Genomic DNA, 19,931 nt, shown 5'->3' on the forward strand with positions numbered 1-19,931 from the left:
GGTGAGGTCATGGAGGTATTTGAACACGAGGAAGAAAATGTTAAAATTGAGGCGTTGGTGGAGTGGGAGCCATTGTAGGTCAGCGAGCACTGGGGTGATGGGTGAACGGAACTTGGTGCGAGCTAGGATATGGATAGCAGAGTTTTGGATGAGCTCAAGTTTATGGAGGGTGGAAGATGGGAGGCCGGCCAGGAGAGTATTGGAACAGTTGAATCTGCAGGTAACAAAAGCATGGTTTATATTGTCTTTGATGTGGTCTGCCATTATTTCTTTTGGGAAGGGGATATTCATATTGGTTTTGGACTTTGTGGGAATTTTTAACCTCTTGTTTGCAGTAAAATTCTTCTATTTGTTCTGACTACAAGGTGTCTGATCTTTATTGTTTAACAGGCATCTAACACTTTTTGAATGAGTCTGCCTCGGTGTGTATTTCTGTTTTTGTTGTTCCTATTAATTCTGGTATTACTTTCCCAAATGATTCCATAAGCAAATTAATTTTTAGATCAATTTACATTCCATGATACTCTGTTCTATGTTTCCTGTATCTTTTATTGGCAGAACAATTAACGTTGAGGTGTTGGATGCATCTATTTATAGCACACTGCCATGGAGGCTTGATATAATGTTGAAGCCTATTAGTACAACTGACATGCTGGAGGCAACCTTGTGCTAACGTGCCCATCATAGTCACATCTTGCGGAAGAATGACATTCAAAAATGTGAGTGGAAATAGTGTCTTTCTATAAATGCAGCTTACTTCACTTACTGGTTCAAATAACGTGCATAATTCACACTAGCTGATGTGAACATGCAGTTTAAGGAATATTGGCTTGAGCACAGATTAATTGTATAATGTAAAAAGCTGCCTTATAGCAACAGTTCATTTACATAATCCTTCAATAGCACTGGAACTGAACGGTTACTGGATTACCAGATATACACACTTTCAACAAAAGCAATAGTTAGAGTTTAGTTTTCCATGTTCAGTAATCTAGCATAAGGAGGTTTGTCATCAACAGATATTTATATTCTGAATTTGCTCGGTTTGTTTCTTAAGAGCTTTGCCTTTATCAGTAAAGTGTTGAGCCTGGTTTGGTTCATGCAATAGTTTGCAATGAAAAGTTCTACTGCCCTTTTGTGTTGGTCACTGTAGCTAGTGCATGTCACAATGTAAACTTTTTCAGTTTCCTTTTTTAATCGTACTTGTTTTTGGGGTTAACATCTCTTTATTAAAAAAATAGTAGCAGATACAGTCAGTGGTGTGACGTTATAACCTTGTCATAGGGTCCTGACACCTTTATTTATAAACAATGTAACATGATTAGCAGCTTTATCTTCATGACTGGGCTCTTTTAATGTCAGTCCATGCCTTCAATATTAAATCAAGAGACCCCCTATTTAACTTCTAATGTTACACATTTACACTAACCATTAAGCAGTTTAGATTGTGTACATTATAGACTTTTTTTGATCATCAACTTACCCAAGTCTTACCGTGCAGCTTGTCTTAGAGATCTCCCAGGTGTGTATAGTCCCCACCGCTTACACCGTCCAAGTTTATCACGGGCAGCTGCCTATATGGGACAAATAATACTAACAATTTGCCAGTACCATAGGAATCTATGACAAAGGCCTGATATTTCAGGCGGTTCAATAGGTTCTTCGCATCTCGTTAATCCTCTGTATTTACCGACGTATTAACAAACTTCCTATTTTTCTTTATATCACAGTAAAAGCTTCCTACATCGGTGATATTCAAACGTAAGTGGTGCGTTCTGCCACTGACCTCGGCTTCATGAGCGGTGGGCACTGTATAAACTTTAAGCTGCCCAGCTTTCGCTGATGGATTCCTACTAATGGCTCATTTGGGATAAAAGAGATGGCATTCGAGCATCAGCAGAAGCACCGTGATCACCTATGTAGGCAATGTTTGAGTTATTTCTGCTCATTTTGGACAGCAATAGCAATGAATGTTCCGGGTCAAAATGGACAGTTTAGTTCACGTTTCACACAGAGTGCACCACATAAACCGCAAATCAGAAGCGACAATTGCACTATTAGCTTTCAAAGAAGCCCAGAATCAAAATTACAAGCTAAGCTCGTCAAAGGTGTGGATGTGTTTCATTGCAACAACCTATTATGGTTTTACCGTCCACCGCTTATCGCGGCCAATTCGCGATGATACCAACGCGGCCACTATAAGCGGTGGGGACTGTTTAACTATTTAAAACCATGCAGGGTGCCAGGACTGGTAAGCTTCCTGCTGTTTGTCTAACTAGAGTCACTCTACTTGTATGGTTATCTGGAAGTAGGCAGAATCCTATTCCCAGTGACAGATCTACCCCTTCAGGTTCCAATAGTGAGTTGGGCCAACTGGTCAATTATCCACAGTTTCCTAGAGTGCTACATTCCCACTTGGTTCAGTTTTGAATTACTGAGCCTGTCACACAGGGTTGACATAGGCCTAAACTTTCATCATCTTGGAGCCACTCACCTACCCCCCTCGAAAGGAGAATACTCACTAATGGGTCATTATACAAATGACAATTGTGGATTTCACGAGGTGGACAGCAGGTATCAAAGCTCCTCGTGAGCAGCACAATTCGCCTGGCGGCACCAAGCCCTGTGGAGGGTGCACCTCTTTGCCAAAGCCCCTCACATCAGGCCCTGGATTACACTGTTGGCGATGAGTAAGCCTGGTATGCAGTGCTGGACTTGGATGTTTAGAACATCAAGGTGGCTGGCATAATGCAAGCTGTCCTGTACAGATCCTTCCATCAAGATGTAGGCAGATAGCCATCATATAGCTGATGCCAAAACTACTGAAACTTGGGACAACTGCTTGTAGAAGGCATCTCCTAGAGCCCGGGTATGAGAAATACACTCATATATGCATAGCCTAGAACCTACCATGATTAGGTTGCAGAGAACAAGCAGATGCTGCTGAAGCTTTGCACCACTAACTGGTGGAACCAGTGTTTTATAGCATACCATGTGGCCATACTGGGTCAGAAGGGTGGCGGCTGTTGCAGGGTAAATATTGTATTTATTTGTAAAATTGTGCTATAATATATATCACATGCTTTTCCCTTTGTCCATCCGCAGATTATTTCAGTGCAGACCTGCTGTAAATAAATATGTTGCCCATTTTAATACGACTCTAAAGACCCAGTAAAACACTTTTAAAAAGTGGCTTATCAAAGACTGTTTAACTAAAATCATACACAAAAACCTATTGGCTTTTGCCTGTTCTTGGTGTCGCACGGGAAAATGAATACAGTATTTTTATCCACCAGCAGAAGAACTGCGACATGGTTTTCCTTAATCCTTTGCCAACATAAACTTGTCTGCAACTTCCTTACCTCAGGCAATGGTATCATTTGCTTACTCATTTCCTTGGTGATTTGGGAGTGATCACTGATTATATTCTGAAAGCACCTGGTTAGTGCGAGAGTGCTTTTAAAGGTAAATCAGGTACTGAGGTGCATCTGGAGGGCATCGGACTACAAGTCAAAGCCAATTATATTGACGCTGCACAGATCTATATGAGGCTGATTCTGGAGTATAATGTGCAGTGGTGGTCACCATACCTCCAAAAAGACATAGATGCATTAAAAAAAATTCAGAGAAGAGGCCAGGATGATTCCAGGCCTTTTGGGAGTACATATGAAGGAAGGCTCAAGTGACAAAACGTATTTTTGCTGGAGTAAAGATTGAGGAGAGACATAAAACAGATCTTCAAAATAATAATAGGTTGCAGTAAACAAACTATTTATCTCGGACAATGAACATAGGACAAGAGGACACAAGTACAAAATTCACAAACCGCGAACATGATGAGAAAACTTTTATTTCCACAGGACAGTGGCTATGTAAACAAACACCCAGAGCAGGTAATTGAATCAGGGTCATTTGATACTTTTGAAAAGGTAATGGATAAATGTCTGATGAGAATTAGGGTTGAGAGTTGTTGAGATATTTAACAATACTGTTTGGGAGGACCAGGGGTCATGCATTTAAACTATGCAAGAGTAAGAATAGGCTAGATGTTAGGTGGTTCTTCTTTTCCCAAAGAGTAGCGGACTTTGGAATAAGTTGCCAGCTCATGCGATGTGTGCTGATTCTGCACACCTTCAAAAGAGAGCTGGACCAGTTCTTGGCTGGAGTAGAGATCACATCTTATAAAAGGTAAATGATTTACCAGTTAACATAAGCAGCGTCGATTTAATCTCCTGAACTGGCTTTGATTGCCTGAGGGGATCGGAGAGGAATTTTCCAGATTTCTTTTCCTGTTTTTTTTTGCTTTTACATTCATATAAAGTGATTTCAGATGCGCATTGACTCAATACATACAATTTAGGATTCAGGTTGGTAATCTGACTCTCCAGTTCACTGAACCCCAGGAGATGTCAGATCACCAGTAGTGGGTACTCTCACACTACTTAGACTTTGCATTGGGTGTAGTTCATCTTCAGCTCTGTTCAAAACCATGTTTTATAAATGTCCAGGTAGGTCAAAGGGCTTCTTCTGATTTTTAAAACATATTCAATGTTATGCGAGAAGTAATACTGCCACCCAGACACTCCTGACATTGTAAATTAGCCACACATGAATCACATTCCATTGTGAGGCATAGTCACCATTGTCACTCAGCTATCGTGAATCTTACATTCTCAGGCTAATATGTGTTCAGTGCTAGCTGAAAATATCAGTTTCAGTGGTATAATGCCACTTTTAATGACACGAAAATGCCCCACAGTCTATTACAAATAATAAATAGGAGAGGCAGCCCAGTAGCTTCATGGGTTGGTGCATGAATGTGCTGTTCCACAGATTGGTGGGATTTAATACTCTCGCCTGTGTGTCAGAAGGTTGTGGGTTGAAGCCCCACTCCAGAGACCTGAGCTGACACATCAGTGCAGCACTGAGGGATTGTCTCTTAGATGAGACATTAAACCAAGGCCCCATCTGGTCTCTCAGGTGGATGTGAAAGATTTCATGATGTTATTTGAAGAAAAACAGGAGAGCAGAGGAGTTCTCCTGGTGTCCAGGCCAACATTTATCCCTCAGCCAACATAATTCAAACAGATCATAGGGTCATTTATCTCGTTGATGTTTGTTGGACCTTGTACACAAATTAACTGCTGCATTCCCTACATTACAACAGTGACTGCACTTTAAAAGTATATTCTTGACTATATCTGCTGCTGAAACCCTCATCCATTCCTTTGTTACCTCTAGACTTGACTATTCCAATACTCTCCTGGCTGGCCTCCCAACTTCTACCCTCCATAAAATTGAGCTCATCCAAAACTCTGCAAACCATATCTTAACTCACACCAAGTCCTGTTCACCCATCTTCCCTGTGCTCGCTGACCTACAACGGCTTCCGGCCTGGGCATGCCTCAAAAATTCTCATTCTTGTTTTCAAATCCATCCATGACCTCACCCCTCCTTATCTTTGAAACCTTCTCCAGCCCTATAACCCTCTGAGATCTCTGCGCTCCTCCAATTCTTGCCTCTTTTGCATCCCCAATTTTAATCGCTCCACTATTGGCGACCGTGCCTTCAGCTGCCTAGGCCCTAAGCTCTCCCTAAACCTCTCCGCCTCTCTACCTGTCTCCTCATATAAGATGCTCCTTAAAACCTACCTGTTTGACCAAGCTTTTGGTCACTTGTCCTAATATCTCCTTATGTGGCTTGGTGTCAAATTCTGTTTGAAAATCGCTCCTGTGAAGTGCCTTGGGACATTTTTCTACGTTAAAGGTGCTATATAAATGCAAGTTGCTGTAAAACACTTTGGGATGTCCTGAGGTCATGAAAGGTGCTATATCAATGCAAGTTCTTTCTTTCTTATATCACTGATTCCCCTGTGAGCTCTCAGTCTCTTATGTCATCAAACAAAGTCACTGAACTGATACAAGGTGCTGCCCCATGGAACAAAGGAATATCAGTTGCCAGCTGACTCAGGATACTGGCAGATAATTATAGGGTGGCACTAGCAGTAGCAGTAGCAGAAGCCAGGAAGCTGATTCCCTGCCTTGTTGAAGAAACAGTGCTTGATGGTGGAAGATAAACTGTTAAGATTTGTGATATTTGAACTAGTCCACTGGATTACTGTTTATAATCAGCACTTGCTCGAATGCCATAGTTATACAACAGGTACAGAAGTTATTTTGGAAAATATAGGGGAGCGTTAGGAAATTCATTCAAAGAGAATTGTAAAGATTTCACCGTCTAAGGGTGTAATTAGGCAAACCCCTGAAAATAGGGAGAATAAGAACTTCTGTTAACAACGCACTGATTTTCAAAGTAAGACTCGATGTTTGATCAGCTAAGGTTATATTGTGCCACCAGTCTAAGGCTGGTCACTGCAAAATCAGTTCACAGCTGGCAACATCTGATTTATACTGTAAGGCTGAATCACACCCCTCAGTCAGGAGACAGCTCTGTGCATAGGTGCTTAGACGACTCTTCAGAGCTCTGCATCTCAGCCAGTAAATTTTAAATGTTTCTAAACCACGGGTGAGAACTTTCAAAACATTAATTTAAATGAACTAAAGCAAAATAATTGCAGCTATCAGCCATGAGAACCATTGGCTTCAATCCTCTTGTAATTCCATTTTCATCCAGATTCACCAACAGTTACTACTAGACAAAGAATACTTATCTGCTGCAGTTTGATATTAGAGAGAAGCTTCATTTCAGGGCTGATCTTTGGTTCAATCCTCTGAGTAATGAACTTTTATATCTTAACATGAACCCGATAGAGCTACAGTAGTCCCACAATCTTTATTTTAAAATGCTACAATATGTATATTTTGTGCAAGTTCCTCCTGCCTAATATAGAACAAAGTGAGGTGGAATGATTGGTGCAATCTTAACGGATCAAGTGGAATTTTCTTTTGAAAAATTGTCCATCTTTGTTTTGTTACTTCAGAGTGTGGTTTCTGAAACATACCCCGGTAGCAGAGTCCCCTTTGCACCTGTGTGTGCTGTAAATAAGGCATTGACCACGTATCTAACCACCAGTGTCATTACATCTTTCAGCAGTGCTCAATTTAGAGTAATTTCTGGGAAACTTAAAACCTCGGTATTCAGGATAAAATTTATATATGAGTTTTGGTTGAAAAACATTAAGGCTCCAGTATCTCTTTAGTTGCCTGAGCAACTAACAAAGTGAAGCTAAATTGCCCCGATGTCTTCATTCTAATCCTTTAGTTTAAATAATAATTTCAATACTTGACAGGCCGGGATCATCCTAACTGACCTATCGGAGGTTATATTGCGAGGTCTCCGTTGTACGATAAATAGCTTATGAAACCGCCTACCCTCTGACCGGAGGAATCCAAGAGCCACTTTCTTTGGGATTTTCATTTGCGATTTAACAATCTCAAAATACTGTTAGTTGTTCCACATTCATATTTTATTTGTTCACGCACTTTAAAATGTTTCTTTTATTCAATATAATTCTGATTAATATTTGAGATCTAGGGTGCAGTCAGGGATGCCTGTAGTCTCACTTTGCAGGTACTCAGCTTCTGATCACCAGTGTGAAGCAGAAATTCAGGCATGGTTTGATGCAGAATCTTTGCTGATCGTTCGAATGGGGGCAATAAATCTGTAAGCCACCTCGGTGACTCTTTTCTTAAATTCGGAAATGTCCCCAATGATGAATCCCACCGCCCCCCCCCCCCCATATCCCCTCTCCCTTTCTAGCAGCAGGTACTGCGAGTTTTGCGGGGAGCTGCTTTATTGGCAGTGTGTGAATCAAGGTCAGGGCTGTGACTGGCGTCCCTAAGACCGTGAACCCATCCATCGGCGCACAGGAAACTTTGAGGTCAGTAGTGCGATCCAAACATGTTAATAGTGAGATAGGAACCGCGGCTTTTCGGAATCATTTCAACAGGCGTATACTCCACGTGTAGAATTTATTAACCTTCAAATTAAAGCTAAGTGTGATCCAATATCTTTTTGTAGTTTAAATCCCGTTCGCGTTAGGACGCTTGTTTACCCTCTTCTCTAAAAGTGGCGGCTGATAGGTGGTCCCACCGCCTGAGGCAACTGGAGTATTTTTTCCTAAAAATCAGGAGCAATATTTCAAAGTTTCAAAAAAAGACTAAACCCCCTTCGCCGTGTAAACATATTGGTTTATTACTGACTGCTAAATATAAATAAAAAATATACCCCCCCCCCACTCCATACAGACATTGCCCCTTTAATTCTCAGTCCCGAGAGCTCCATTAGCTCGTATGTAGCTGTGAGGATCACAGTTAGTACTCAGTGCTGTTTCCAACACGGCGTTAAAGCTGCAGGGTCCTATTTCAGTTACTTGTATTCAGTTAATTGTACAAATTCAGACTCAACCAAATGAGCAATAGATGCTTAACGTGAATGATATTAAAACGCAGAAGAGCGTATTTCTATTACGATAAAGGGCTCTAATCCATGTCTGTAAAAAAAAAGGCGAAGGGGCAGGGAGAGTGTTGTAACTTTAAGACGATAAGGTCCATTGAATCGTACTGATCTGCTGTACTTCGACGTACGCGCTTTGGGATGTGTTGCAGGCACCAGCCCTCACAGCGCACTTGGAGCCTGGATTGTTTGGGTAGGTTCAGCCTGAGTCTGACATTTGTCAGCAGCGGATGGCATCTGAATTCCACCCCATCGTTATTGGGCTGCTACATCGTTTCACCGTAAGCAAAGTGAGGAGAAGTAGAAAAGCGACGAGGTACTGACCAGACTTCCCGAGCCTCCCAGCTCCGATCTCAGTGTCTTCGCACGTGTAAGTTGGAACACAGACGTCCAAGGCGAGCCGCAACTTGAGAAGCCTCCCTCCCCTCTGCCTCCCTCCCATCTGCCTTGCGCATCAGACTAGGATGCGCCGTTTACTTTTACCAGGAGATACGCCTGAACCCTGAGAGCGCAGATCCGCTTTGCTTAAGAGAGATCGTAAGGAAGACGATGAGCCTCCGTCTAATGTGCTACTTGTTGCTGGACCTGTTGGGCTTGTGGTGCCCTATACTGGACTGCATGGCCCAGGGCAAAACTGGGCAGCAGCTGGGGGGCATCCTGGTGGTCTCCGGCCAGAACACTTCTAAAGAACCAGGAGCACCCGATCTACCAGTAACCCCAGACCGGTGCCGGGGCTACTTCGACGTGATGGGCCAATTCGACGCAGCTTTCAATTGCAACACGAGTATCTACCAGTACTGTTGTGGGACATGTGGCTACAGGTACTGTTGCCAGTTCAAAGAGTCCCAGTTGGACCAAAGCATTTGCTCCAACTATGGCACCCCGAACTGGGCGAACGTGGGCAAACCACCCCAGAGACCTGACGATACTACGTTTGATCACACCAGGGATAAAACAAACTTAATCGTTTATTTCATTTGTGGCGTGGTGGCTATCATGGTCCTGGTAGGTATTTTCACCAAACTTGGACTGGAGAAATCGCAGAGACCTCAGCGAGAACTGAACGTTTCCAGGTAAGGCGCCTTCCGGATACTGCCCCCTTATTATTTGTACAAAGCAGAAACAGTGGACATGGATTCGACATCGTCCCATTTGTCAGTGATCTATTTAGCTAGTTACAAATGTGAAGGATCCAGAATGAAGAACTAACAATTTTTCCCGCGTCCCCGTTATGAAGAGGAATCTGATTAAATATATGCCTATTATAACGCCATAATAATAAAAGAACGGCATTAATAATCGCAGGGATTGGGGATATACCTAGACTGGTTTCAATAACAAAGGCCCAAGAACACACAATAGTGGGAACATCTGTTCACAGTTATCTCCTGCGTCTGTTACCGACTGTTTAAAAAAAGGGAATGCTTTATTAGCGTTTTATTTGTATCCAAGTAACGACATTTTAAAACATCCGCGTACATCGGGCACATTCTCTCCTTTTGAATGGAATCAATCGGTGCATAGTATTTTCAACCACGCTTTTGTATTTAAACTTATCACTTTGGGAAAAATAACGGGATGACAAACTTGCGTTTTCCGAAATTAGCCTGAGGTCTCTGAACTAAATTAACGTTTTTGTTTCTAAATCTTATCACCGTTTTAGAAATTCTGTAACGATAGATGTTTTGCCACCATCGCCACACTAAAGGGACAGCGCGCTCCACAGGGACAGACCTGTTGCTCTGGGTACGAACAGCGTCTCTACCTTTGCTTCGATACATTAACACAGCCCCTTCTCTCCAGTAGCCACGGGCACGGTCTTATGTCGAGAATGTGCCCCATATAAAACGGTAAAAGTGAGAGCCGGCGAGCATTTTGCTGCATTTCCCACATTTCGAATATTTATGCATTCCGCAGTACTGTGGTCTTCTAAATGATCACAATCACGTCTAACATTAAATGTGCGCACCAAAGAGTTTATGAAAATCCATCCAATTCTATGGCAGCTGTTCAAAATGAGCAACAAGCGACTAATATATGTAATCACCACCCCCCCCCTCTCCCAAACACTACCACCGTAGAGAACATTCACTCTCGATTCCCATGGATTTGTGTTCGCCGAGTCCCCGCACACATCTCCCTAAGATCATTGATGCCTCATTTATCTCTAAGCTGGCGTGTCATCGCTTGTCATCGAAAAAAAACCACCCTGTTACTAAAAGAAAACGTTATCTCTGACCAAAGCAATCTTCCCACAGCACCGTCTTGAGGGCAAAAACCTGTTAAATTTCCTTTTTAGTCAGTAATACACGAATAAAATAGAGGGATCTGATGAAGTGGAAAAGCCATTTGATTCTCTTGTGAAATGTACTGGACACCAAGCTGAGTGCATGATGTTCATCGGCCGCCACATAGCAGATGGGCACAGATAGTTTACAGTTTCTACTTTGTTTTAACGCGGGTGTCTCGAATATTGAGCTTGGTTTACGAAGCATGAGGCCAGTTGCTTTGTGTGTTCATTTATTCAATGCAGTTCTGATACTTCTAATGTTGTGTTCCAACAACGCTGTTACATACATGCAGAAAAAAATAGAATGCCAGTGGCCATGATTGTATGGACAGGATGTGTTTCTGTCCTTGGAAACCCTCTCTCTATGCTGCTGTGTACGTTTGCTGCAACCAACACGGAGGAACTAACGAGTTACACGCGTAAAACAAACAACTTTGTATTTCGGAAGATATGCAATTGTTTGCCACCTGTCACATGTACAACTAGCTGAACTTTTCTAAGATCAAGACCCGAATGTTGCTTGCTCCAGTGAGCTGCCGCTTAAAATCCTGGTTAACTGTTGCTCGTACCTCCCAGGGATGTAATGGGTTAATCCAAGTGGAGGTCGCTAGAAGGCGCTGCATTTCTCAAGAGCTTTTTAATCTCTTCATGAGGATGCCGCTCATCCGAGAAATAGTAAACGGACATTTTCAGAACTGTAGAGCTGCGCTAGAAATATTTTACCTCTAACTCTGTCCAAAGCTTTTCTTAACTTGCTGACTTGGCCACGCGAGGCAATTACAGACGAGGAAGGCTATTCGACCCATTTTACTTCATCCATCCAGAAATACCCTACATTTCCCCCCATTGCAGCATCTAATTGTTTCTTAAATGATTTGGGGGGGGGGGGGGTTCACTCCACTACTCTTATCTGGAAATTCGTTCCAGATGAAGAAGAACTTCATAGCAGTATTACATTTATTATTTACTAGTTTGTACCAGTGTCCCTTTGTCCTACACATTAGAAGGTCCTCCAACACAGCAGCACATGCAGACAAGTCAGGTTTCCAAGTTAGTTTGATCATTACACAAGTTCTGCACATGCTGCTGGTTCTGCCCCTCCAAAGAAAACCAAATACTGCAACATCCAGCAAATAGTGGCACTTCCAGGTGTCTGCTTATGATGTCGTCTATCATCGCATCAATAAACAGGAAAATGAAATCACTCCGCACACATCAGCCACTAGATGGAGTCTATGTGCTAATCTGCAAAAATATAAATGTTACAATAATAATAAACATCATCTCCACATGACTTAACTGAGTATGGTCCAGGAAGCTCCAAGGTCCAATATCTGTTGAGGGCCGATCTCAGCCTGCACGGAAGTTGGCATACTGCAATTGGCCTCAGTGTGCTCGGGCCAAGGAGGGGAAAAATAAAAGGCTCCTGATCATTACAATGCACTCAGCCGTTGGATACGACCTTTATTCCAAGGGGTTTCTCTTACAGTTTTTAACATCTTTCGAACATGGTGTATTCCCTCAATAACCAGTCTGCACTGTCTCCCACTCTTATTTACACTCACTCAACACTTTTTAAAAATTAAATTACACATAACTGACACAATAATCATAACTAAATAACCCCCTACATTTTCCATTCTAAGAGATATTCCAGTAAATGATAATTTGTGGCCATTGAGTGGAGTTTGCTGGCAAAATTGTTACAGTTGTTTTCAGCTACCTCCCCATTAGCAGTTCAACAGGGTTATATCCTTTGCCAATCACATGGCATGATAATTTAGCAGAACTAAATATGTATTTTTTAATATTCTTAGCAGATCCTTTATAGTTTTCACCCCATTTCTGTTGCCCCATTACCTTGTGGATACTTAGGGTTACTTTTAAGCTGAGTAAAACCATAATCCTTCTGGAAATTAAGAAATTCTTGCATGAGAATTGTCCATTTTCCAACATTACTTGTTCAGATATCCCATTGCAAGCAAATACAGATTTCAGCCCTGTCACCACTGCCTGAGCTGTGGTTTTGGTTATTACAGTGATTCCGATACACTGTGTGAGGTAGTCTGGAGATATGTACCACTTTGTAATTTGAACTAATCACTTTTGACCTTTTTGCCAAGGGCAATCTGGTAGAACAGAATGAATCATGGGTAGAATTAAGTTTTTTGTTGCTTCTTTGTGAACTTGGGGAAGCTCCTGATTATTTGTTCAAGTTCTTTGCTTAAACCTGGCCACTTTCTGCATTTTTGGATCCCTTGGAGTCCTATACATAACCGATCAAATGTTTCAGAGTTCATTAATGTAGGAATCACCAAAAAAGTGCCTTTTAATAGTAATCCACCTTGAACTATCAGATCCCCTGCCACAGTATCCGTCTGTTGCCTAGCTCTGATTTTTCCACCCAATGCTGTTTACTTGATTCCCTGATCAGCTTACAGATTTCATCACCATGAAGCTCGTTCCTTGATGCCTGTAACCAATTTGCTGTCACTGCAATGCTTTGTAAAATAACATATGAATTTGTCTCTGGAAGTTTCAATCTGTTCCAACTCCTCCTAATAAAGTCTGGGACTTTTATAGTAGGATGCTCCCTAGTCCATATGAAAACGCATCCACAGAGATAGGCTTCTCTCTCAAGATCATATGATATAAGTGTGCGTGAAGCACTTAGTTCTTTTTTTATCTCTTCAAACTTTCTCAATCAATCACTACTTCATATTTCCATTTTGGTTTTGCTCAGGAGGCCCCTTCAAGGTTGGGAGAAAGCATACTTGACTTATTTACTATTCTCAGTAAGGACAAACCTCAGTCATGTTCATGGGTGAAGACATCTTGAGGATAGTTGAAGGCCACTTTAGCATCTACAGAATCAGTTACGAGTCTCAGAAATTTGATTCTGTTCTTTGAAAATTTATACTGATCATTCAAAGTAGTTATTCCTGCTTGCATTTTCTTCAAGACATTATGCTCTGATTGGATCTTTCCCTTTACTAGAATATTATCTGTCTGCCATGCAATCCCTGGACAGCCTTCCAGGAGCATTGACGTATGCCTCCTAGAAATGTTCTGGATTTGGTGTGATAAAGGTTGTCACCAGAGCAGATTCTTTCAAAAGATGGATTTGAGGAATCTGGAATTGTTATTTAATTTTGGGGGGGAAAAAATGTTTTTGCTTCTCCAAATAGGCTGGAGTCCGGACCCACACCTGCACACGCACCCGCACACACACCCGCTTGGGGATTACAACTATTACTACACAACAGTCTGTAGGTTCCTCCACTCTTGATATATCCACTTTCTCCAGCCTGATCAATTCCTGTTTCAATTTTCTTCACGGTGGAATAGAAAGTTGCCTAGGAACTGATACAGAAAAGGTCTTTCCTCAAGCTTAAGCTTGTTCACCTGTGAGTTTACCAAGGCCTTCAAAAAGCTTAGGAAACTCCACTTTAAAGTCCTATTTTTACTGTATCTACTTGAGATGTAAGTTCAAGGGTTTGTATAGCAGGACAATTTAGCAGAGCATCTCTCAGCTCTTGAATGGCGTATGCTTCTTGCTGTACTTTTTATCTTGAAGATAGGAAGCCACAAACCACCTTTGCACACAAAGACATCGTGCCCTGGTTTATGTAGAATTTTATTCTGCGCTTTGAGGTGTCCCATTTTCTTTTCATCATATTGTAAATTGGCTACTACAGAAACAGCTGTCCTTGTGTCAATTTGAAAGTCAATGCGGACCTTTCCAACAACCAGATTTACTGTCTGTGGGTATTCACTTCTTTTAACGTGGCCAGAAAAGCATGTTTGTTTTCTTGGCCACCTTTTCTTTCTGACATATAGCTTTGAAGTGTCTCTTTTCCTGGCAATATGGCACTTTGCATCTCTACCAGGCATAAATGTCTGGCATGTATTAAGACTCCACTTATATCATAGATGTGTTTCTCGGGATCTCTCTCTTTTTCTTTTTTTTCTCTTTTTTTTCTCTCTCTTTTTCTCTCTCTTCTCTCTCTTTTCTCTCTCTCTGTTCCTGTAGCTCTGTTTAGGAGTATTCTTTGGTTTGGGATTCTTTTCCTGTCTGTTGTGATCTCCCCCACATTTTCAATTGACTAATATTGCTCCCCGTCCTTCATTAATCCTTAACTTCACTCTGTCTCTGCTGAGTTATTGTTTTAACCAGGGTTAATTTGAGATCTAATTGCAACCATTGACAGCCTCTCATCTCATAGTTCTACTATAATCTGATGATGATTTATCCCATCATGCAAAGAACTGCATCATTGTGTTGAGGCCGACGGTTTAGAGCTGTAACAAAACTATGTGCCAATTCCTTGTCTTCCTGCTTTCTTTGGTTGGAATTAGATTTTTCAAAATCAAATTTCTGTGCACCGCATGTTTTCCAATCTGTCCAGTACTGTTTTATAATTCCCATGTGTCTACTATGTGGCACCTTATCGAAGGCCTTTTCAAAATCCAAATATATTACATCTACTACATTATGCTTGTCTATCTTTTCTGTTACTTTTTCAAAGAATTCAATAAGATTGGTCAAGCATGACTTTCCCTTTTGGAATCCGTGCTGACTATTCTTTATTATCTTTTTGGTTTCTAGATGTTTTTCTATTACATCTTTGTAATTCTAAATCTTTCAAATTGCTTTGACTATTTTGACCATTTTTGTGGCATACTGTAATTAAATTTATCTAGTGCATTAACTGGATAAAAGCTATTTTTCTGTACTTTCAAACTCTGATTCCACTCTTACTAATACTTATGCCTTTTATTTCCTGTGGCTTTAGCTCATCTGGTCTGTCTTTTAGTTTTTCACCACCTCTGGATGGTTCTTTCAACAAACTTCTCTCACCTTGTTGTATTAAGATCCTATTATAATAGATTCCAACACAAGATAGAACAATTGAATATGCTTCTTTTACAGGGCCACCTTTCTCCCATGTCTTGTGTTTTCCCTGTAACCAATCCCGATCAGTTTGCATAGGATCCCTTTTATTTATACTCGGTCATCTCTTCCTTTCCTGGTCATTTTTTACACTAGACATGTTAACTTTGTCATAACTCGATAACCCTACAACTCCAGCAGGTACTGTACAAATGCAATTCCTGGATGAGGTCAGGCTTGAATGTGACAGCTCTCACTTTCAATTAGTGCTTGTCACTCCTGTAAGCATTCTGAGCAACTTATGTTTCAGTGTGTGCCCGTAATGCCCAATATCTAACTATATGATAGTATGACTCAGGGTGTAACAGTTGCACTCCCTTGTGATCTGTCTTTTGCATATGCTCCCAAATGCCTCTCCAATCTTTTAAAAGGTGGATTGAGAAAACGCTTTGTAAGATGAGGCCAGATATGAATCTTTAAGCTACTTTGTTTCACAGCAATTGAACTTATAGAGCAACAGTTCTGAGTGGAGTCACTTTATTCTGTCAGTACAACTTGCCTTTGCATAATAATACAAAATAATGAACAGGCTATGCTTCCTCATATCGGTGGGTCATCTTGCTTGACTTATACAAAATAATTCCTATCTGCCCTCCTGAGTTCTCCTTCTGAGTTTGGTGAAAGCTTGCCTTTCTATTTAAAATCCCGACTCACTGTCTATGCCTCTGTCTCTCTTTTTTTATCTTTCTGTGTTCACAGCCAGAGAGAAGGGCCTATGCCAGGCAATCCCTGCTGTGTGCCCAGGATGAGGGACTTTCCAACACAATGGGTGTGAGATATTTGCGATTGCCGAGACAAACTAACAAATTGCTTGTTGTTTACAATCTTCGGGGAAACAACTTCAAAGCCTAGTACATTAACATTTTAACCATTTTTTTTACTTGTATGAATACATTTTGCTTTAAGATGCAACCCTGAAATGTAACTCTTTTTCTAAATCCTTTCTGTGAGAAGTTAGTCAAAGAATCCTGAAACATGACACTGCACCACATGAAAGGAAACTGTCTCTACATTTTGTGCACGAGATCAGTATTCCCTGATCATTTGTCTCTTGAAAACCATGCCCCTGCACAAGGTTACCAACCTGCTTCTGGCAGCTCAAATCCAACTTACCAATCTCCCATTGCCTCTCCAGTGTGTCTACCAAATAATTGAAGAGCTTCCTCCTCGTGGGTACTTAAGGGGCAACCCTGTGAGGCCATTAAACCATTTCTAGCATTTTATTGCCATTCGTGGGGTGGTCAAGCTGGCATTGACTGCCTATGCCATCTCCCTCCATATTGCCAGCACCAATCTTTCATGAGCTTCCAATCAGGGGTGCCAAATAGCTGATCCTTCTTTGCTATTATCTTTGCCAATGATGTGTCTACAGAATTTGTCACAAAATCTTGGGCTATTGCCACTGTAAGATACCCCTGGTCCTCTCCTTGTTCTGATTTCTGCTCTCTGAATTGCTCCAGTTCATATGCTTCTTACCCTTTAATCAGCTGCAGCCTTCTAAATGCTCTAGTCAAATCGCATTGGTTTACTTCTACTTGGAGTGAAGGAAATCGTAGCAGGTGTACTGCTGTAAACCTGCCTTGAATATCCAATGAAATCCCATCCAAGAACATGCTGTGGGTTATTGGCAGTATCATGTTGATGGGCGGAAGTCCCACCCTGCTGCTAAACAGCCAGTTAGAGGGAGGTCCAGTCCCACTGTAGTTGAGGGTATATGGCAGAGGAAATGGTAAGATGCAGATAGAACTGTTATGCATTAAGCACATTTCACAGTTAAGAGATGTCCTTGTGTATGAGAGCTTGCTGAATAGATCTCCCAGCCACCATCGAATTCTGTTCCACAGCCTCCTCTGGCAACTCCTTGCATCTGGGCCTTTCCACTTCTGAGGCCACCATGATCATGCCTATTTGCAGGGCAAAGTTGTATGTCATGTAACACACTACCACAATCCTTGAAATCCTGGTTGGGCTGTATTCCAAATCTATTGATGCATTTGAAGCACTGCTTCTACATGTCAGTGGTGCCCTTTGGTGGATGTATGCACCTCATTATAATGGTGTTCGGCCAGTCTCCTGGGATACTTGAGCCTTGGTTCAAGAGAATAATCTTGATCATGCAGGAGTCACCCTGAGACTTGCCTTCATGGATCAAGTATTGGTGGAACCATGGACTGCCTTAAAATGAAGGCATCGTGACGAGGTGTCTGCGAAGCTCACATTGATTTGTGAAATCCAGCGTTGATAATTGCAAGTGAATTGAACATTCAGAGATTGGAATCCTTTCTGATTCATGTAGCTTGTGGCTGTGCAACGGAGCAACAGGCCACATGGGTGCAACCTACAAGTCCCTGTACCTTTGGGAATCTTGCCATTCAGTAAGATTGCATAGCCTTCTCATGTTGCTGCCAGACGTCCATGGGGAACAAGATGAAATTGCTTGCTTGACCAAACAAAGCTTTGGTAACTTGATTTATTCATCGATGCACTGCAGACTGACTGAGTGATGTCACCAGTGGCACCTTGGAATGATCTGGTGATGCAGTTAAGGGTTGTTGTGACCTTCAAAGCCATTGGCATAGCCCAGCCTGTGGATGAGTTTTGCTGCAGGTCACTGTGCAACATCTGGCACAACTTGCAGCCTCCTTTCTGAATCATTCTGCTTTTCTGATTGTTTTAGGTACTGTCCCCACCACTTAAACGACCCGCATTTAAATTGGGCACTCATTTAAATCGGAAAAAATGCACTAAACGTATTCCATTTCCATCATAGTAGATTAAAAGTTGCTGCTTACAGTGTGCTAAGCTGGGTATTTTGGGCAGAAACAGGTGTTCACTCAGTAATACACGCCTCATTAAGGTACAATTACTCAGCACTGACTGCAATAACAAAGTAAATAGCACCTCGCTAAGCTCAAAAGTACAAAATAGCCGGCAGATATCTTTCATCTCCATTGTAGTACGACCACCACTGCCTATCCTTATAACTGTACTTCACTTATCATTTATTTTTTAGCTTTCTGACTACACCTGCCTACATTAAATCTACTGCATTCATATTTCAGTTCTTTCTTCGAAACATCATGAGTGCTGCAGATGGACAAGATAAACTGTCCAACGCGTGTATCGGGCAAATTGTGTTAGCACTATTGTGCCTGCTATAAGCAGCCTTGAATTTCTGCAGGTTTTCCAGCACATTTCCACTGTAAATGTGGCGGAAGGCCCAGCAGTTAGGCCAGGACTTGGATGCACATTGGGGCACACCTAGGGCTCAGGTTCTAGGTTGTGGGTTGAACACATAAAGAACTGCAAGTATATGTTTCACTTCATGGCCCCCTTTTTAAAGGTGGGGAATCAGTATGGTCATTTTTGGGGCAGGGGGAAGGACTTGGCACCAACCCCCTTCCTCCCCCCCCCCTCCCTCCCCAGAGCAGCAGCAACCTCAATCACAATTACTGGTTTCCTTGGTCAGGGGGGCACACAAGATGTGCCCCTAATGGCATGGGCACCTGCAGCAATCTCTACATAGGCTGACCTCCCTTGATCCCCACTGGCAGGTTAGGAGCAGAGGCCCCAGCAGATCCATCCTACCATTTATGTCAGGATGTCAGCCCCACAGCTTTTCGGCTCATTTATCTTTCTGTTAATAAATCTATTTTTTAAAGAAAATGGAAAGATTTGTGAAGAGATACAGTACACTCATAGACACAATGACTAATGAAATATCTTTTGTCATAGTTCAGATATTGTATACACCTGGATAATATTTTTCAATGTAGCTCAGCTAGACAGTTGTCTGAGACTTCATTTTAATTACCCCAATGTGTTTTGCACTGCAATTTTAATGTTACAGGCTAATAATGTGCATTGGAGAATGCATTTTTCACAGCGCTGCATGGGAAATGAAGGACTTCTTTAATTTCTTAGAAACTTTCTCTTTTTCTAGGGCTCTGACTGATGTTATGAAACAACAGGGTCAGTGTACCACCAATCAAGTGGAAAGAGATGGGAAGGTTGCAATTCACGTGCAACATGAAAACATGCAGGCCACGAGCTCAAGGAACAATTTTGGTAAGTTCTACTGTTTGACAGACTTGTGTGGAGCAATGGAACTCAGTGAATTATGGCATGATTCTTTCGTCTTTTTGCTGATGGCTTTCCTGAGATATACTTCAAAAATGTCACCTTAATACTTGAACTATTCTCATGTTTATGGAGATTACTCTTGGTTGGAAATGCAGTTCTTTTAGCCCCTACAGAAAAGCAAATGGCAAA

At 41.7% G+C, this 19,931-nt stretch overlaps 1 protein-coding gene across 1 annotated transcript in view; it reads left to right on the forward strand.

Moving 5' to 3' along the window:
• Positions 1–8,904: 8,904 nt before the first annotated feature.
• Positions 8,905–19,931, forward strand: part of shisa9a (shisa family member 9a) — a 200,762-nt gene continuing 189,735 nt past the window's right edge. Inside the window, exons 1-2 of the mRNA XM_068003734.1 lie at positions 8,905–9,488; positions 19,603–19,727. Coding sequence (XP_067859835.1) covers positions 8,965–9,488; positions 19,603–19,727 — 649 coding nt within the window. The 5' untranslated portion in view covers positions 8,905–8,964. The remainder of the gene's footprint in view (positions 9,489–19,602; positions 19,728–19,931) is intronic.

The sequence above is a fragment of the Heptranchias perlo genome, chromosome 22 (genome assembly GCF_035084215.1).
Source record: "Heptranchias perlo isolate sHepPer1 chromosome 22, sHepPer1.hap1, whole genome shotgun sequence".
NCBI classification, from domain to species: domain Eukaryota; kingdom Metazoa; phylum Chordata; class Chondrichthyes; order Hexanchiformes; family Hexanchidae; genus Heptranchias; species Heptranchias perlo.